We start from the raw sequence: 18,289 nt of genomic DNA on the forward strand, positions 1-18,289 counted from the left end.
TCATGCTCTCTGACTAGGTCTATAACCTGTCACTTCCGGAAGACAAATCCAAAAGAATGAGAACCGCAGCTTTGGCAATGGGACCACTGTGATCAAAACCATGTTGGCTTTGCCTCTGGATGTACAACTCATGACGGCTATTTTCCTCCAGTCCTAGGCAAGCATGGCTGTGAAGCTCCTATCACGGTAGTCCATTTCTTTCCCATTACACTGACTTACACGGTAACAGTTCCCTTAACCATCAAACATCTTTCCAGAGACGCCGTCTCCTGAGCCGATTGCCAAAATAGCAGCCTCCTTCCCAGCAGCCTCCTTCACCACTCTGAAAGAGCTCCTTTCCCTCCATTTCTTCAAACGGCAAATGCCGCGCAACACAGGCCCATTAACCAAGTGGTCAAAGGAACGCAGTGGCAGCTTTAAACTTTGTAGACTGATTGAGCATTTAACTTAATGTGTTGTCTGGCAGCTTCTACAAATCACTTAGAGTGGGATGCTGCACTCTCCTTCACACTGATTCCAGCTCAGGTGATGTGAAAAGAACGACAGTCTTTGGATGTAGAGAAGCTTGGTGGAACCCTATCAGCCTGAAATGTGAGGATCTTTGGCAGGATCATTTCAAGTCAGAGAAAACGTGACAGACACTTAACTAAACAAAACTTATCAAGGGAGCCAAGCAGCAGTGACATTGTGATGGGACACTGGGGGATCAGTGGTCACCATGACAACCGCTTTCCTGGCACCATCCTGATGTTCACCTGACTTTGATCTAGGATTCTATTGGATCTAAACAGTGCTTATTTCTATTGAACTCAGGTTGTGCTTGAACTAATAACATGCCGGTGCATCTACAGACCCCATACACCGCAAGACCCCTCTGCTCACAACCTGTCGCCGGGTAGAAACACACAAAACTCTCTGACCATGTGTCGTCACACGGACTTGTTGGGGGTTAAGAGTTCTGCTGGCTGAAATCTTGCAGTCACACATCACATTTATCAAGAAGAGAGAGGAGGATGGAGCCAAACCCTTTCTGCTCACATGTCATCAAAGGCTCTCAGAGAGACTTAAGGCTTTGAAAGTCCCATATCAGCCACAGAGGAATGTGAGAGCAAGGAGGGTCCCGAGTGAATGAATACAGTGAATCCTTCCCAACACGGCACTCAAGTCCTTCTATTCCTCTGCTGGTGTTATACAAGATACACGTAGAAGACACGAGAACATCCAGCAGCTCATGGGGAGCACAGAAACCGTCCCAGCAGCTCAACGCTGCTCCTGAACGGTTTTTCCTGCATGGAGCCAAGAAGCTGCTGAGCTCCTGTGCTTTGGGAGTGAATGAATGACTTCATTCTTTCTATGCATAACATTATACATAAAGTAATACCATTTCACCTACCTATGCATTTCATAAAGAAACAGGTTTGTGCTGAGAATACATTATGTAGAGTACTAATCTTTTTACATTTTTAAAAGATCAAAAGTGTTAAAGAAGTATGTGGTAATATAAATTGTTCTCCTTTGTCTTTATCAAACTGTTCGGTCATGTCTGCGATAATCATCTCTAGATCTATTACACTTTGATTACCATCCTCCTCAAGGCGGCTTATTTTCTCTCTTGTCAGCGTTGGCCTGGGTGTGGAAATTCTCCAGTTCAGTCAGAGAATCTTTCTTGAACTCCTGTCGTTCACCGACCAGCTTCGTCAGTCAGGAGACTGCCTCGTTTTGCATTAGTTTGAGCTATTGTCAGATTTTGTATTTTGAGGGAAGGCGCTAAATGTCCCTGAGGACCCCCAGACTCAACTCATTACTTCCAGCCATAATATGGTTTAAAGCAGACTGGAGTGTCGTGAAAAATGCTGATGTCTCTAAAAAGACTGTTCTTCTCAAAAAGCAGATATTCGACTTTGATAGACAGCGTTCGTTCCTCGTGGCAAGTCATCACAGATGATGCATTCATTGCCATAGATACGACAACAACATGCTCCAAAGCTCTCCTTGCCGTTACCACGGAGACGAAAAGCTAGAGTTCTTCACACTAGAGAACATTCGTTCGTTCTTCTTCGTTCATTTTATTTGCCAGCGAAGCTGGCGCTCTATCCCACGTGGGTCTGGCTCGATTCCATTGGCTCCGACGACTCCACAGAGAGACGGGACTTAGAATTTTGCCGGGAAACGGCTGAGATATGAAAACTGCAGGTCTGCCCTGTGCGTGAAGTGGCCGTGAGGCCTCCACTAAAGCCTCTCTGTATTTGTTCTGCTTTACTCAAAGTAAAACCTTTACATATATACTGTCCACACACTAGGCTAACATAAAAGAGACTTCCAGGCTTTGTCCTTTATGTCTTATAGGGGTAAAGCCCCTGTAAGTAGTTTTTTTCCCCAAGCGAAACTGAGTTCTTTTTTTTTGTGTGCCATACAAATCTAAAAATATATATATACACGGGGGGGTGCCGCGGGCCGCGAGTTTGACATATGTGCTTTATATTATAACTATGTAAATGCATGAGGATAAATATGAGGACTTAAGAATGGACCGAAGGCAAGCGTCAATCTCACCCAACAACTCACAAAGGGCTGAAAAACGCTGAATCAGAGGAGACGGTAAGTTTTCCCTTCTGGACCAGATGCTCCATCAGGAGAGAAGCATGGCTTTCAAACCCGAGATAGTTGGTCCTTGATGGCACAGTGAGATACCGCATCACAAACTAATGTGGTACCAGAGTCTCACCATGTGATAATAGCTACATCTCTTCAGTAGACACACATTTTACTCTGCAGTGGTCCACGGCACTTTGATTCGTCAAACACGCTGACCCGGAGATTTATCAATAAATATGTCAAATTAAAATGAATCAACAACTATCTTGGTAGCGGATCAGTTGTAAAAATTGTAGACATTTGCTGCGGACTGACGTCACTAACATCTCCTGTTGCATCATGTAGCTTAGTGAAAGTGAAGTCGGATTCCCTAAAAACCGCGGCTGTCTCCTCATGAATTCTTCTGACCATCTTTCCTTGAACCTGTGATGTTTTCCGCAGGAGGTCAATAAATGCTTGGTTAGGAGGACATTTTTTGGACTAATCGAATCCAGCCTGTGGATCTGTCCATCAGCAGTTTCCCTGGACTCTAAAGACTTCCTCTCTGCTTCAAACTCACTAGCTTGTTAAAAAGGCCAGTGCCTTAGAGTGTGCAAAACCGACCAACAGACACCATCATCATTAAGTCAAAATCGGATATTTTTGATGAAATGATTTTATTCCATTTGTGAGTAGGACTGCCTTTCTGTGTGGAGTCTGCATGTTCTGCGTGGGTTCTCTCCGGGTACTCCGGCTTCCTCCCACAGGCCAAAGACATGCGCTGGGGATTAGGTTGATTGGGTTTTGTGAGTAGAACTATCAGTGGTGGCTAGTCCATAGAGGGCAATGGTGGCCCCACCATGAGCGACAGAAAAAAAAAAGATGAATACATTTGTTGTTTATTATAATAAAAATCCATTTAACTCCAAAGCGTTTCACGTCATTGATGCAGCCGATTAGCTACCCAAACAACCAGTGGAGCAAGACTGCAACTACATTGGATGTAGGGTGCAGGAGAACAGTCGACAAACCAACGCAAAAACAATTTGCAACAAATAATAATACTTTTCTTTTTTTTTTTTTACATAGCGCTACAAGACGCTTTAACAATGACCAACAAGAACAAAACCAGGCAAAAAAGAAAGAAACAAGCAGACAAAAGAAAGACAGAAACTAAACACTAAATTTAAAATAAAAATAGAACTGCGTGGAAAGAGTCATACAAGGCATAGCGAATTAAGCATGTACGAGCCTCCCCCAACATGAGCGCCGTGAGGAGAGCACACAAGGTGTATGAAACAGTGCGACGCCGTTACAACGAGCAACGACCTACTGTTGCTCTCACTGACGACCTGCAGACGCACACAGCAGGGTGAAGTACAACATCTGCACCCTGAGAAAGGTGGTTCTCTCTTGCTTGTCATATTGTTCAGAAGAAGAGAGCTTCTTTATCCTATGAAAACATTACCTCGATTGTCTTAGCAACTGGCTTGGTGCAGAGGAGTAAGAAAATTAAGCAAGAAAAGTTGGACTGAATTAAAAAAAGTGGACGTTAAAAGTCAATTTTGTCATTGTGTAACTGCTCAACCTGCATCACTGAAAGTAGGACATCCGCAGTCTTTACAGACAAAAAAAAAGGTCATTTTTTTGTGCTAGACCATTTGAGTCAACTCTAACGGGAACCCTTGTTACTGAAAATATGCTTCATCATGCTGCACCCTGATCAAAGACAAGTGGTTCTTCTGGTACTCATTTCAGAAACAAAAGGAAAACGGATTTTACCGTGAGAGAGTGCTCGTTTTTAATTTTATGATAACATTACTTTAAAATAAAAAGCGTACAATACACTAGTTTTTAATGTATTATTGAATTTGACGCATGATGCGATTAATGCCTGTTAATCACAGAAAATCATGCGATTCATCGAGCTACATTATTTCATCTTTGGCCAGCATCATTTATATCATTCGACTGAACTTTTCACTACCTTGTCTTCACAATGAGTGAGAGCATTTTACTGCAGCAGCTCACCAAGGATGCTCCAGGCTCTTTCGTGCTTGTGTGGATTCACAGCACAGCTAAAAAGGAAACAGAGCCACGCGAGGGAGGAACACATGACATACCTCTTTTTGGTTTGGGGAAGCTCTCGTGGAGGTGGAAAACCACTTTCTCCACAAAGTGCTGGATGTTGCAGTTCTCTGGTCCTCGGACAAACACCATCCAGTCGTGGGTGAAGCCCTCCACGGTAGGTTTCTTTCTCAACTGAGCACGATGACCGAGTTCGAGTTTCACCTGAACAGCCCCCTGCCGAACACAAGCCTGCAGGTTATTACTGAAGCATGCTCATACGAACCAACAAAAACAGGCAAAAATGACGTCCACCCTGACGTCACTCCAATAGAAACCAGAAATATAAAAATGAATCATTTCACGATTCTGCGATTTTTCATTTTACATTAATGGGGAACTCCTTGCAAAGAACAGCTAACATTAATGCAGCGCTTGTCCTCGCCACGTTTACACCTGTGTGAGCCTGACTTAAGTTACTTCACTTTGAATTATTAGCGTGAGCATACGGGTCCTTTCATGATATGGAATTAGAACGTTACCGGAACGTTTACGCGAACTTTATATCAGATACATGCGAGTGTTAAATCACAATGTATCCACAACTACTCCAAAGTTGACATATCAGCCATTTACGTGCTACTTTAAGCACCGCGTGGAACATTGTGCCGAGTGAGATTTGGTGGTACGGTTAAGGAGAACACATGAAAAGCACCAGGGCGGGGGGTTTGCATCACACTGTCCGGGCAGGACACCGCGGCACGTCTCGGCTCTGGCTAGCTGTGCAGAGGAAAAAACACCGGCTCCTCCGGTGAGACAAGGCGGTACAATATCCAAAATTATACTCCGTTAGACTGGGCGAGCAAGCCAATCCGCCAGCGGGCTACTCACCGAGTTGGCCATCCTTGAGGCCCCACGTCGCTGTTATTTCATGGAGAACTCGTTTTAAATGTGAGCAGAGGTGCATTCAGTCTGCCTATCACAGCCGACATGGTCTCTCCTGGACTGAAGTCACGCTCGAGACTTCCAGAGACTCGCCGGCAGTCAAAACGCAATTCTACACCATTGAGAAGTTCCGCTGCAGACTTTCAAAGTAAAACACATCGCAGTGCGGTTATTCTAGTCTGCGGATTTGCAGAATAGCAAGCGATGCCTACCTAATTTTTCGTTGTCGTGAAACGGTATTTGCATTGTATTTACTCAAGACCATGGTCTTACAAATACTGTGGCATGAGTAGCAGGCACACATGACTGATGGTTTTGCAATTTACGTTATTTCATGAGAAATCGGTGATCTGATTTTTACTTACTGCTCATGTACTGCGAGTGAACTAATCAGCTACTATATAACATTAGGTTCATCTATAAGCATCATCTCCCAATCCAAACCTGTATGACATAACTTATTGAATACAAGTTCCATCTGTTTTCATATGTATGTGCTAGAGTGGGCCCCTGGCTGCTGGTCCAGATAGTAAACCCAGATAAGTAATAGGTTAAAGGATTAATTGAAAATTGCATTTATATTCTTTATTTCTTCTATTGTGGAATCGACAGGTTCATTGCCCGCACGTATCAGTAACATAATATTCCATGTTTCTGCTAATTTTGCATCCTTTTATTTTAACATAAAGTTATTTCGTTTCCGCTACCTCTTTTCCTCAATTCGACAAACCTTACGAACCCGAGGGTCAGCGCGCATGCGCAGCTTGGCCAACTGGGGCGGGTCTGAGACGGAGCACAAGACGGGAAAAGAGCCAATAAGAGAAGAGCAGGTACACGGCCCTCCAATCGTTGGGACGCAACTGCCTCGTGGGAAGCTGCCTAAAGAGGAATCTTTTAACAGTTTATAATACGAATTGATCAAACCCGTTTAAAGCAATCAAAGCAATGGCTAATGGACGACTGATATGATGGCGACAACAACACATTTGACTTGATCAAAAAGAACAACGAGAACGGAACTTTAAAAATCAACGTGATTATACATTACGATCACACTTTTTGTGCCAATTTGATTGTATTTTAATGTTTACAAATCTATTCTACTCAGGTCACCCATGAAAATCCGATAACTTAAACTAATACAATTAGACTAAATACATAAAATGAACACGCAATGCATGTAATAGTAAACTAATTTGAGCAACTCCATCTGAGCTGTTAATACTGACTCATGCGTGTACTTATTTACTTAAATTAAACTTGATATTCAAAGTTTCCGTGGTCAGTTTACAGTAAAGTCTTGATTGTTACTCGCCTCTTACTAGAACGTGATAGTTGTGTGTGCGTTTGACTCCTCTGGCTCCGGTCTTTTTGGTCCTCCATACGTGCCGTAGTTACTTGCTGGTTTGCGGGATGCAGGGTGTTGAGGTAAAGTTATGGCAGCAACCTGTTTAACATGGATTTACTTTAAACCGAGAGACTGTTATGATACTCTATTGCAGGAGGAGTGCGGTCCACTATGCTGTATTATTACGAGTAATTGCCTCTGATAACGGAATATCTTCAGCTGTTGTGCATCACTCACTTTTAGCAATATTAGCCGGGTCAGCTAGCTACAACTTATTTATCTAGCCACGTGTGTTGTAGATTGTTTTATTATGCTGACGTAGTAACTCATTGTCGAATAGGTCAGCAGATATACGGTTAAATACTATATACTACTTGCATCAGCACCGCAATTGAGAGATGTCGGGACAGTGGAGCCCATGGACAGATCACAAACCTGCTCACAGAGTTGGGAGGGCAGCAGTAAACCTCATTATCAAAATCATTATGAGCCCCCCTTTAAAATCAATGAATACGCTACTATTGTCATTTACCTTCTACTGCCAATCACCACGTTAATAGTTTGATGTGAGGCGTTTTGGCTTCACCCATGGCAGCATTTTGATACAAAATCCATGGTATCAGGATAACAGCCACCGCTCCATTGCACTGTTAGTGGTCAAAACTCCATCGTCCGGTTTCAACATTTTGGTGTGTGTGTGTGTATATATATATATATATATATATATATATACATTACCATCTTGTCAAAGACAGTTCAAAGTACCATGGTAATATCCATAACTAGCTTTTAATTAGTTATTAAAACCATTTTCACATTCCTTTTTGGGGAACTGCATCCAGCAGAGCGTTTTGTCCATAAATGACTTCATAAAGGATTATGAAAATATTTTATCGATCAACTAACTTCTTGTTTCACAGCCCTAATAAGTATCTAATGACGCAATGATTTATTAATCCAAACTATCCTCAACCAACCCTTTTTATTTAAAGGTGTTTTCACATGTTTGAGAAGACCACCGATTGTGTGTACCTTTTGTTTGAAATGAGGCAATGTGTGTGTGTTGTGTCTCCTGAAAGCCCATCAGAAGTCCCACGTGTCAGTCGGACTGTGTGTTTCTCACTCACACAGTAAAGCCTCAGTGGGGTCATTTCTAAAGCACTGTAGGCTCAACACTGTCTCTGTATTGTGCTCCCTTTTGTTGCCAATGCAGACCTGGCAGGACAGGCCAGCCCGTATTGTTTTTCCTCTCAGGTACATATGCTCTAGAAACCACTGGAATGGGTTTTTTTTTTTAGCTTTAGCTGACCATCCGCTGCCTTAAGTCAGGCATATTATGGCAATAAACGTTTCCTGATTCCTCGAAGCCAGCTTCTTCCAAATTATAGCTGTCATGAGCCATGACAAGTGATGACTATCGTTATAATTAGTTTCACTAAAAAGTCAACTTCTACCACGCACACACCTTCAACTCAAGTTTTTAGCTAAAAATATCGTCGTAATACATGTGGATCTTTCATTATTAGCAGAATGTTTGTCCGCAAACACCAGTCGATTGTCTCTTAATTGTCTGAACTGTATAGCAGCAGTACTTACCGGTTTACGTGGCCATGGAGCTGAATGTCAGTGGGAGCCAGTGCAGAGCGAGCAGGAGCCGGCTGGTGGACAGTACAGCAAGGCAGGCGTGGTTATCAGTTAGATAACAGGGCGGGGGTGGGTGTCTTTGTTTGGGGAGGGGGTTGTTGAGACTGCTCGTGTTCCCTGCGTTCACAGACCTGGTAAACTAATATATCGGCGAGGCTGTGAACTTCTCCCCTGAAGTCACATGTAGACAGATGGTGCTTCTTTAATCCTCCACGGGGACCATCGTTTAGCCACAGCAGCGTTTATACTTGCAGGTGAAGAAATAAAAGAGTAAAGTAAAGTTCAATCAGCCATTTAAACAATAACTGTACTTCATTCTCGTTAAAGGTCAGGAAGACGAGCGTTGCCTCAGAAACCATTTTCCAGAACTAAAAGTAGTTTTATTCTAAAGCGGATCAAGGAAGCACACAGATGCTCCCTGAAGCATGGGCCGATAGGGGACCTGCCGCGTCCTGGAGTGCAGCTGTGGTCTGCAGGCCTCTGACAGCTGGCGCTCAGATCCTGTGCTCCGTACCGGCAGGACTGATACCCTGAGATGGGCCCCCTGGGACTTAATGAGCGTAGTGGTAAACTGACGACTTGTGAATAATTCAATGCAAAATGATGCGGTGGCTGCAGGCAAATCATTTAATAACACAAGGCCTGAATCGCCTTGCAGAGGGGTGTCGGCCCCCCTGAGCGCCTCCAAGCAGGGCTTCAGCCTGGGATGGTTGTCTTTGTCAATGCTACATTGCAACAGGTGGCTCAGAGCATCACTCTGCTTTTGTTTCACAGGCCAACTTCAAAACACTCCTGATGCGTGACGTTCAGAAGGGCTGAACCAAGTTCCTTTAAGTCCTAACACTATTAACTACCACAAAGGTTATTGAACTCATTCTAACGTTTTCCCCCCCCGCCCTCCAAGGCTTGACCTGCAGATATGACGGACAGTCTGAAGACACGATTTGACTTTCACAGCCCCGTCATACAAGCCCAGGTAAGCTGCTGACTCGTAAGACTGGTCGTCACCTCCATATTCCCAATGTCAAGGGTCTAGTTCACAACGGCCTGGTTTGATTTGAGACAACACTGACCTGTCTAAATGTGCTCACGAGGCTCTGTGGCATATTGATCCCTTCATCTCACAAGCAAGTGAACGTATCTCCTAGGATAGTTAAACTGTCATTGGGATGAACACTCCTAGGTTCAGCCCTCGTGCCAATCTTCATATCCTGTTAGCCAATGTGGGGGCTTGGCTAGAACTGCCGACCAATGGCGGAGAAGCAGGCACGTGCTGGTCACCACTCAAACCAACAAAAGGAGATTGTTTGATGCTGAAAAGATCGAGAAAACCACAAGGAAGATCCATCTATCAAAGCAAACCTTTCTTAAATCAGACATGTACCAGATGTGCTTTCTCTTTTCCAGACGGTGAGACAGCTTGTTGCTGCTGTGCTGAAGGAGAAAGAAACCAATGGGAAAATCACACAGTCCTGCACCCAGGTGAGTTTGTTGTAATAGCTTCGCTGCCGCTGAATGTGAAGGGTTTCCCGTATTAACATGACATTAACATGACGTTTGGGCGTGATATAACACAGCAGTGCTCATTAGATTTAATTGGAGAAGATATTGGACTATGCACACTAAGGAGTCTCCATTTGGGGTCTTTAGCGCCAATAAGAGATCACTGATCACTGTAAGCAGTACAGGTGATATAGTGTCATTGAAGCCTTTTATTCATTGTTGGGCATTATTTATTTATTGAACTAATGTTAACATCATTGCATATTTAGTTTTAAAATGAAGAAATATGAACAAACCATGAATTGACAACTGTTTATTCATTGGTAGCCAACATGGGGAACGTATTCCACTCCTGATGGCTTTTTAGCGTCATCGGCTGATCCTCCTGACCCGAGCATTTAGAACGCATTGCAGCAGATAACCATCAGTGGCTGGTCGTTGCAGACGGACCTAGAGGAGTTCTGAACTCCACTCTGTGCACTTGCCTTGTTGAGAATAGCACGTTTTTATATCTGAACATGGACGGCAAACCAAGATGGCCAGTGAATTCAGTACGCTCTTTGTCCTGACTGAAGGAGTTGTCAAACATGTGAGTCCTATTGAACGGGAGCTTTCAAGCTGAATCTAGAACCAGATCTGGAGTCCTTTGTGCAGGGCCCGGCGCTGGAGGCCCTGTGGCAGCAGTGCTGCAGTGACTGCGCTCCGGTGCGCTCGGCCTGCTGCGATGCCGTGGTGCTGCTGGTGGATCAAGGCCACGCAGACCTGCACTACATTCTCAACAGAGTCCTCAACCTGCTGCCCTCCTGCAGGTACGTCACAGCTTTGAGACAACTGTTGTTTTTGTTTTTCGGTCAACATAACTCTGTCAATAGTACTCACAAGCCGCAACTCTCAGAGTTCTGCCAGTCAAGGTGACAGACAAATACAGATAAATAAAAATATTCTATTTAAATAGAACGTCCAGAATATAACTTTCAGGATGATGTGATGTTCTCAGAGCAGGAGGATCAGGTCCAACTGCAGAGTGACCTTTTCTATTCAACACATGAGGACTCCTCTTATATGGAACATGAGGAGTGATCATTTTAAATTGACCTTATTGGTGCGACCAAAGAAATACCATCATCCATTTACACGATAAACAGATCCAAAATAAAAGGTATATCTACCTGTGTAAATGTGTTGATATGTGAACTCTACATCAAATGAGGACTTGTAGTGGTTACCCTCATCTCTCTGCAGTCCTGTCAACGGGGTTTCCAGCAGGAAGCTGTTTTCAGAGAAAAAGCTCAAATAAATATATGGAACTTTTTTGTTTTTGATACCTTTTAAGAATAGTTAAATAGCAGTATGAAAGTTTTTTTGGTCTTCATATTGTTGGTAACCACATTCCGACTGAACACTAGCAGTCAACAGTCACAAGTATGAATTTGAGTTAAGGCTAGGTAATATTTCAACATGATAACTCACTGTATTTCAATCAAATCCTTGAGATATTGTGATACTAAATTACCTAATTTAACTCATTACACTTAACAAAATCAAATAAATGATTGCTTTAATATAATCTGTGCATGCATGGAAACATATCCACGGATTGTGATATATAAATTAAAATTCACGAGTTCCATTTAGAGACAATGACCCCATGCAAAGGTCTACTATCAATATGATTTATGGCATACGTATGGTATGTATCAAAGTTGTATCAACATCCGTATGTATTCAAGCAAACAAGCTCCTTATTCTTTTCTAATGGAGCTCTTTCCTAATTATCTATGTCCGTTTGTGAATGGCCCTGTGAGCAGAAATCCCCAGGGGCTGATAAAGAACATCGGACGGCTGCTCCAGATGCAGGCCGACCAGAGAGAACGAGTCCCACACTTCAGCTGTCCTTACTCCATCAGGTCAGTCTTCAACACACGGGATGGTGATCTATATCTTGTATAATTGGTCATATCACATACAATGACATTTCAAAAGTTATTTTTGCACTGTTTGAGGATATCCTTTGATACGTTATCTGGTTGAGTAATATTCAGTACATCATGTAGTGGAGTATGGGTGCTTTCAAAATCAACAGCAAATCCCGGAGCTGATTTCTGCTCCCTGTTCTCTGGTCACATTACGTGTCATTTAGCTGACGCTTTTATCCAAAGTGACTTACAAATAAGTGCATTTCAACCATAAGCCTGGTTTGTATGTTAGTCATTTTTATGTATCCCTTGTTTTAACTCTATTTACTAGGGAACTGCTCAAATAAATAGGTCACTATTTCAGGGGGGGCGAGTAGGGGCTATACAGGGTATAGTTTCCTTACACTGTACCACAAACAGCTTCCATCATCTCAAACCTACAGAACTCTAATACACCTCCCCTAACACAAACTATACTTTTCAGCCTGCGCTCATGCACATCTTATACAGATGCATCATATTGATCAGTGTGCTGTAAACGTGTTGCTGCTGCCTCGATGCACCTGGGACACTGTCACTGTGGCGGATATTCGTTAAGGGCAGGCTTTGGCTGAATGCAAAGTCTGTGTGGAGAGGTCTAAATGTAGACTGGGAAGACCGGGAAGATTTAGCATTTTTAGCTTTGAAAAAGGGTAGACTGTAGCTGCCTGTGAAGCGTCACCTCTCAACTCCAACGCCATTCTCACTACTCAAGTTAGTCGGACCGGGAGGAACTGTAGGCTCTGGCTACTCTGGAGCCACAGAAACATTGCCATGACACCACCCTCATTGGACTCCTCTAGTGGGGATGAGTGCACCCACAGGTTGGAGATTGACCAAATGGTGACGTGGTGCAGTCGAAACAACCCTCTGAAGACGGTGGTTTGTCGAAGGAACGCGGAGCCACCTCCTCCAATCGCCGCGGGGGAGTCCTTCCGCTTTCTGGGCTGAATCATATCCCAGGACCTCAAGTTGGAACTGAACATCAGCTCCATCACCAAGAAGGCTCAGCAGATGTTGTTCTTCCTGAGGATGCTGAAGAAATTCAACCTGCCAAAGTCAATGGTTCACTTCTACACTGCCATCATTGAGTCCCCCCTCCAGGACTCTGAGGAGGGCAAGAAAGATTGTAGCTGACCCCTCTCACCTCAGACACCCTTTTTGAGTCCTTTCCCTCTGGAAGGAGGCTGCGGTCCATCAGGACCAAGACCTGACAGTTTCTTCCCGCCATCAGGTGGTCTCATTGACAAAGTCCGAGCCCCCCATAGACCCAATACTCCATCCTCGCAACATTGTGCACATAGTTTCCACCATTGAAACGTGTACAAAAATACGTGTTTTAACATACTTACCTGTTTATTTTCAAATTATTTATTGTATTTTATTAAATTTGATTAATATATTACACCAATCATCAAGACATATTCCTCCATGTGTAACATATGTTGTGATAAATGGCTTCTGATTCTGATCCACATCTCAGATGCTCTTTGGTTTAGATCATCTAGGTGAACTGTTGTGTTACTGCTTGTGATTTTTGAACCATTAAACTAGCATTTCCTAAACTTAGCATTTACTTTGACCAATATCTGAGCCAGTGGTGATGAAGGCCCCGCTTACTTAGAAGCTTTTGTTAGGAGAGCAGTCATGCTGGCTATCCAGTTCCTATTCAGAGTAGGGCTAGCTGTCTGTGGTTCAGGCAGATATAGTGTAGGGGTGTCCTCCTCCTCCTCCTCCTCTTCCTCCAGTCTTTACCTCTGCCGTGACCCCGCGGCCTCTTTAATCAGTTACAGCGGGTGATATAAAGAGTTGTTTTTGTTCTTCCCTTCCTCTCTCCCGCTCGCCATGTACCTTTCACCCTCTTAACGTCTTTTTCTCCTCACCTCTATCCCGCCTCGCTCCCTCTCCTCCTTCCCATTGTCCTCTTCCGTCTCATTTTGTCTCCGGCGCTGCCTCTGCTGTCTGCGTCTGTCGGGCGGCCCACACCTCCCCGGTGGGGAGATGAATGTGTGGGGGGCAGCAGGGAGGCGCCGTTGGGCCCGGGCAGTCTGGCCCTCTATTGGTCGCAGATCCTGGCACCGCTGGGCAACTAAGTGCTGCAGGATTAATGGAGGATGCACACTGCCGTCCATTGTTGAGCGTCTGCTCGCCGCTGCTCCCTGCAATCTGCCACGCAGACTCCGAGTCACCCCGGCCCCCAGCAGGGTGAGGGGGGGGGGGGGGGGGGGTTCAGGGCCCCCGATTTGTGACCGGACTGTAGTCTGTCCTGGATGTGTATGCCAGTAATCAGCAGTTACCCTCATGGCTAGTTAGCAATCTAAGGGTGAACAGATGGATCATGTCAATAATTAATATTTAGAGACCATGGAGGATATCTGCTGAAGGCTTTTTTTTTATTTATCAAACTCTTGTCATTAAAGAATTCAGGTCCAACTGGGAAGGACATGTTATGATTGATGAAGTGTGACATTGCTTCTTTGTGTACAGTGTAGTGTTCTTATCATCATCATCATTTAGGGGGAGAAATTGCAACATGTTTAATTGCTGCAGAACAAATGTGATGTATTCCAAAAAAGCTTACATGAAAAGTTGTATAATATCACAAAGATGATGAAACATAAGCTGATGAAAAAATATTTTTTAGACATGTAATGAGTTAATTACAAAAAAACAAATAGATAACTAATAGTAAAAAAAAATCACAACTGCTGTGCCCGAATTTTAAAACAGGGTTAAGTTTTTATGATTTCTTTCTGAAATCTACCTGCACAAACAAAAAAATGTTTAATTTATTAGTGGTTATAAAATAACAAGACCAACATTATTTGTCATGTTAAATCTCTGGAAGTTGCTTTAATGCAAGCAATCCTTAATATTCGCTTTAATGTCTTATACTTGTTAAAAATATTCTGAATCAGCCTTTAGTTCACAGTTCACACTTTTATGCTCCTCCCCCCCCCCCCCCCCTGCTCATATTATTTACTATTTTATAGAAGTAATGATAGGATCTATTACTTTGATGTTATGATGCGTGTTTTACCTTAACATCTAGGGAAATTTGGTGATTTTCTGGTCTCAACCTTTAAGAGTACTTAATTATTCGATTCTGCATTTTTTCTCTTCATTACACAGTCATGACACAGGTATGGAGCTGCCATTTACTATATGCAAACTTTGAAGCAGCTAGGGATTCAGTGCCTTGCTCAAGAGCATGTCAGCACCCAGCAGTCCACAGACCTGCCCCCTCTACACAGCTGAAGTGATATCGAGAGAAACCGATGTAGCCAAATGCAAACAAATGAGGTCTTCAGTCAGTGATTTCCCTTTCACCGTCTTTATTTGTTACCTCACATTCACAAAAAAACACAACTTTCTGTACACACCACAGGATCCCAATTTGGCTTTTGGTTTTGCAGCCTGTAGTGTTCTTACTGGACACGTCGTGTCACCTTAAATTCTGTGTTGTCTTCTCTACTACTTCTTATAATAAGGGATAACTTTTTCATGGCATTTGTGTTAAATGGTTGTGTCGCTGGTATCACTTGAGCAGTTTCAATTGTTCCAATATGGCACTTGTATTTCGGTACTAATACCAAAGTATACTAAAGAAATTATGTTTCTCTAAAGGAACTAAAGGTTGTGCTTATTAACGTCATGCGATATGAGACTGCTTTCTGGCTGCCTGTGCATGTCTGACAATAATTGTTTATCTCTTAAAGATGGTTTCAAGGAAAATGCGATTCATGAAGGCTAACGTTTGAGGGAGGTTTTCCTGCTGTGGTAATGAGGCAAACCCAGACTTCTCCTCAGAGTTAGGTGTGCCCGGCAGATGTCAGGAAGCTGAGCCTTCCAGCAGACGGCTCTTACCTGGCCTGTTGGTCCGCCAGCACTCTGATCCACCGCTGAACTTGGAGGTGAACTTCACGAAGGAAGGTCTCTGCCGCTCCCTTTTGTGTGGCTCCTGAAAACAAGGGAGCGCTTTGAGAGGCTGATGGATGGGATCTGGGCTCAGGGAGACAGCCATAGGGAACCCGAGAAGGGGGGCAGAGATGGTCAGACAGATAACAGCATGTAAAGTGGGAGGGGGGGGGGAGGGAGCCGCTGTGTAGTCCATGGCAAGGCCTGGCTGGAGTCTGCTACAAGCACAGACATGCTCAGTCACTGAACTTCCTTCCTACACTTCCATATGCGATGGAAGGAATGCGTGGGTTAAGTGCTGTCGAGTTGACCCGTCTGTGGGCTTCACCTTGGATTTGACCCCTGTGTTTGGTCTGGACTTACTGGTCTGCAAATGGAGCAATGAAGGCTGTGTGTATTTTACACTGTCTGGACAGGTAGAGGCTAGGAAAACCTCTAGGTTTTAAACTGCTATTTTATTCAAAAATAATAATTGGAAGACATAACATGAGACTTCTGGGCTCTTGTATGAGATGAAAAGTTGTAAATGCAAAAGAGTCATTGCTGTGGTTCATTTAGCACAGAACATCTGGGGCACATATGTTTGTGTTGCTTTGCAGGAGCAGGCCTCACCCATTCATCACTGCGCTGGAGAACCGCGTGGACTGCTGGCCCACTCTGCTTCTGGAGATTGATGACTTCATTGGCCAAGCTGCTGACAGGTTAGCATGGCTGCCACAGAGGCCTTGAACCCTTCATCAAATCTCCTCCCTCCCTCGCTGCATGAATTTCAGTGCCATCTGTGGCGGACGCCCATCCCGATAACTCCTCTCACAACTCTCAGCTGTTATTCCAATAATGACCGACACGCCACCACTGCACATCTCTTCTTTTCACCTTGTGTGGACTGTTTTTGCAGAAGTGAACCCTCCTTCATCACCATGCTGGCCCCCTTCCTGCAATACCTGTACTGTGAGCCTCAGAGGCAACCCCAGCACGCCCTGCTGCGGCACAGACTCCTCGGGGTGCTGCTGCCTGCACACCCAGGGGCTGGATCGGTGCTCCAGGACCCCACGTCCCTAGTGTCCGAAAGCCTTCTGCAGTGCCTCTGTCAGCTGGTGCCACACATGCAGGTGACTCACTTTAGGGTGTGGTGAGGCAGAACTCTTACAGGCCTACGTCATAGAGGTCATAGATAAAATATATATATATATATATATATATAGCTCCAAAACATCATGTCTTGCAATGGGATATTCTGCCCACAGGAACTGATGCATGTCCATGTGACTATTTAAAGATGGAATCATGATGATTTAGCAATAACAGTCACTTCTAAAATGGTGCAAATGATAAAAAATCAAGATATAGTGGTTTTCTGACTCTGCTGTCTTTTAAAGGGGAGTATCAAAAGAAGACACAAAGACAAAGAGCACTTACATTTTCATACAAACACATGCTCCAATTATCACAATTACTTGAAGCATGTTATAATAATACATAATAATTCTCTCTAAATCAAACTGCAGAGAGCCTTTACATCTTCCACCGAAAACTCCAGACACACCTCTTTAGACTCTACCTTGACTAAAACACTAGCAAACCGTAGCACTAACAAATCGTAGCACTTAAATTGTACTTATAATGGCACTTTTCTATAACATGTTTTGAAACTGCTTATTTTACGCAAATTGTACTTTCTTGTTACTTGTTCTTCTGAGTTTTTATCTCTATGGTAAAAATGCACTTATTGTAAGTCTCTATGGATAAAAGCGTCAGCTAAATGACATGTAATGTAAAATAACAAGAAACAGGGTGAAAGCAGCAGCTTCTTGTTACACCATCATATCTCACAGGCGCATCAGTTTGGTTTCACGCACTTCCAGATGAACTTCATCACCACACAAGCACATTGTGGTCGATGGAAGGAATGGAAGCGCTGAAAGGAGTTTGTGTTCTCCTCCGTGTTGACAGGTGGACAGCGTGGAGGCGGTGCTGGAGCTGTGTGGATTCGTGGACGCTCTGTTTCAGAACCTCGTCCCGGCCCCGAAGGAACGCTGGCGGACGGAGCGCGTCGGCCTGCTTCTCCACCTGCTCTGTGCCTGCCAGCGCTGCCTGGAGTTGAACGGAGACTGCCGCCCTCTGCTCAACGTGCTGCAGCGGGTGCTGCCCACCTGTCACCAGGTCGGTAGTTCATGATCCAAGTCGTGGACAAGTTCATCAACCGTGTCTCATCTCACCTGCACTGTTTCCCTTTGCAGGAGCTGCCATTGGATGAGATGTTGATGGGCGTGGCTATGCTCCTGTTAGAGGTCCCTGCAGCTCAGCAGACCAGCCTGCTCAGTCTGGGTAAAAA

At 44.1% G+C, this 18,289-nt stretch overlaps 2 protein-coding genes across 10 annotated transcripts in view; one reads left to right on the plus strand and one right to left on the minus strand.

The window, feature by feature from the left end:
- Positions 1 to 5,669, minus strand: part of mllt3 (MLLT3 super elongation complex subunit) — a 34,150-nt gene extending 28,481 nt beyond the window's left edge. For 6 of the 7 annotated variants that reach the window (XM_037480731.2, XM_037480729.2, XM_037480730.2 and 3 more), the window contains exons 1-2: positions 5,533 to 5,669; positions 4,698 to 4,878 (exon numbers count right to left, since the gene is read on the minus strand). In XM_037480731.2, coding sequence (XP_037336628.2) covers positions 4,698 to 4,878; positions 5,533 to 5,544 — 193 coding nt within the window. In that variant the 5' untranslated portion in view covers positions 5,545 to 5,669. Of the gene's footprint in view, positions 1 to 4,697; positions 4,879 to 5,356; positions 5,422 to 5,532 lie in introns of all 7 variants that reach the window. The other variant, XM_037480732.2, reaches the window with a different exon arrangement.
- A 1,214-nt stretch (positions 5,670 to 6,883) lies between these two features.
- The window catches only part of focad (focadhesin), a 30,376-nt gene continuing 18,970 nt past the window's right edge, over positions 6,884 to 18,289 (plus strand). Inside the window, exons 1-9 of one of the 3 annotated variants that reach the window (XM_037479127.2) lie at positions 6,884 to 7,014; positions 9,483 to 9,554; positions 9,986 to 10,060; positions 10,736 to 10,890; positions 11,890 to 11,988; positions 16,554 to 16,655; positions 16,853 to 17,066; positions 17,908 to 18,117; positions 18,195 to 18,282. In XM_037479127.2, coding sequence (XP_037335024.2) covers positions 9,498 to 9,554; positions 9,986 to 10,060; positions 10,736 to 10,890; positions 11,890 to 11,988; positions 16,554 to 16,655; positions 16,853 to 17,066; positions 17,908 to 18,117; positions 18,195 to 18,282 — 1,000 coding nt within the window. In that variant the 5' untranslated portion in view covers positions 6,884 to 7,014; positions 9,483 to 9,497. Of the gene's footprint in view, positions 7,015 to 7,667; positions 9,555 to 9,985; positions 10,061 to 10,735; positions 10,891 to 11,889; positions 11,989 to 16,553; positions 16,656 to 16,852; positions 17,067 to 17,907; positions 18,118 to 18,194; positions 18,283 to 18,289 lie in introns of those variants that run through there. The other 2 variants (XM_037479126.2, XM_037479125.2) reach the window with 2 other exon arrangements.

The sequence above is a fragment of the Pungitius pungitius genome, chromosome 1, assembly GCF_949316345.1.
Source record: "Pungitius pungitius chromosome 1, fPunPun2.1, whole genome shotgun sequence".
NCBI lineage: Eukaryota > Metazoa > Chordata > Actinopteri > Perciformes > Gasterosteidae > Pungitius > Pungitius pungitius.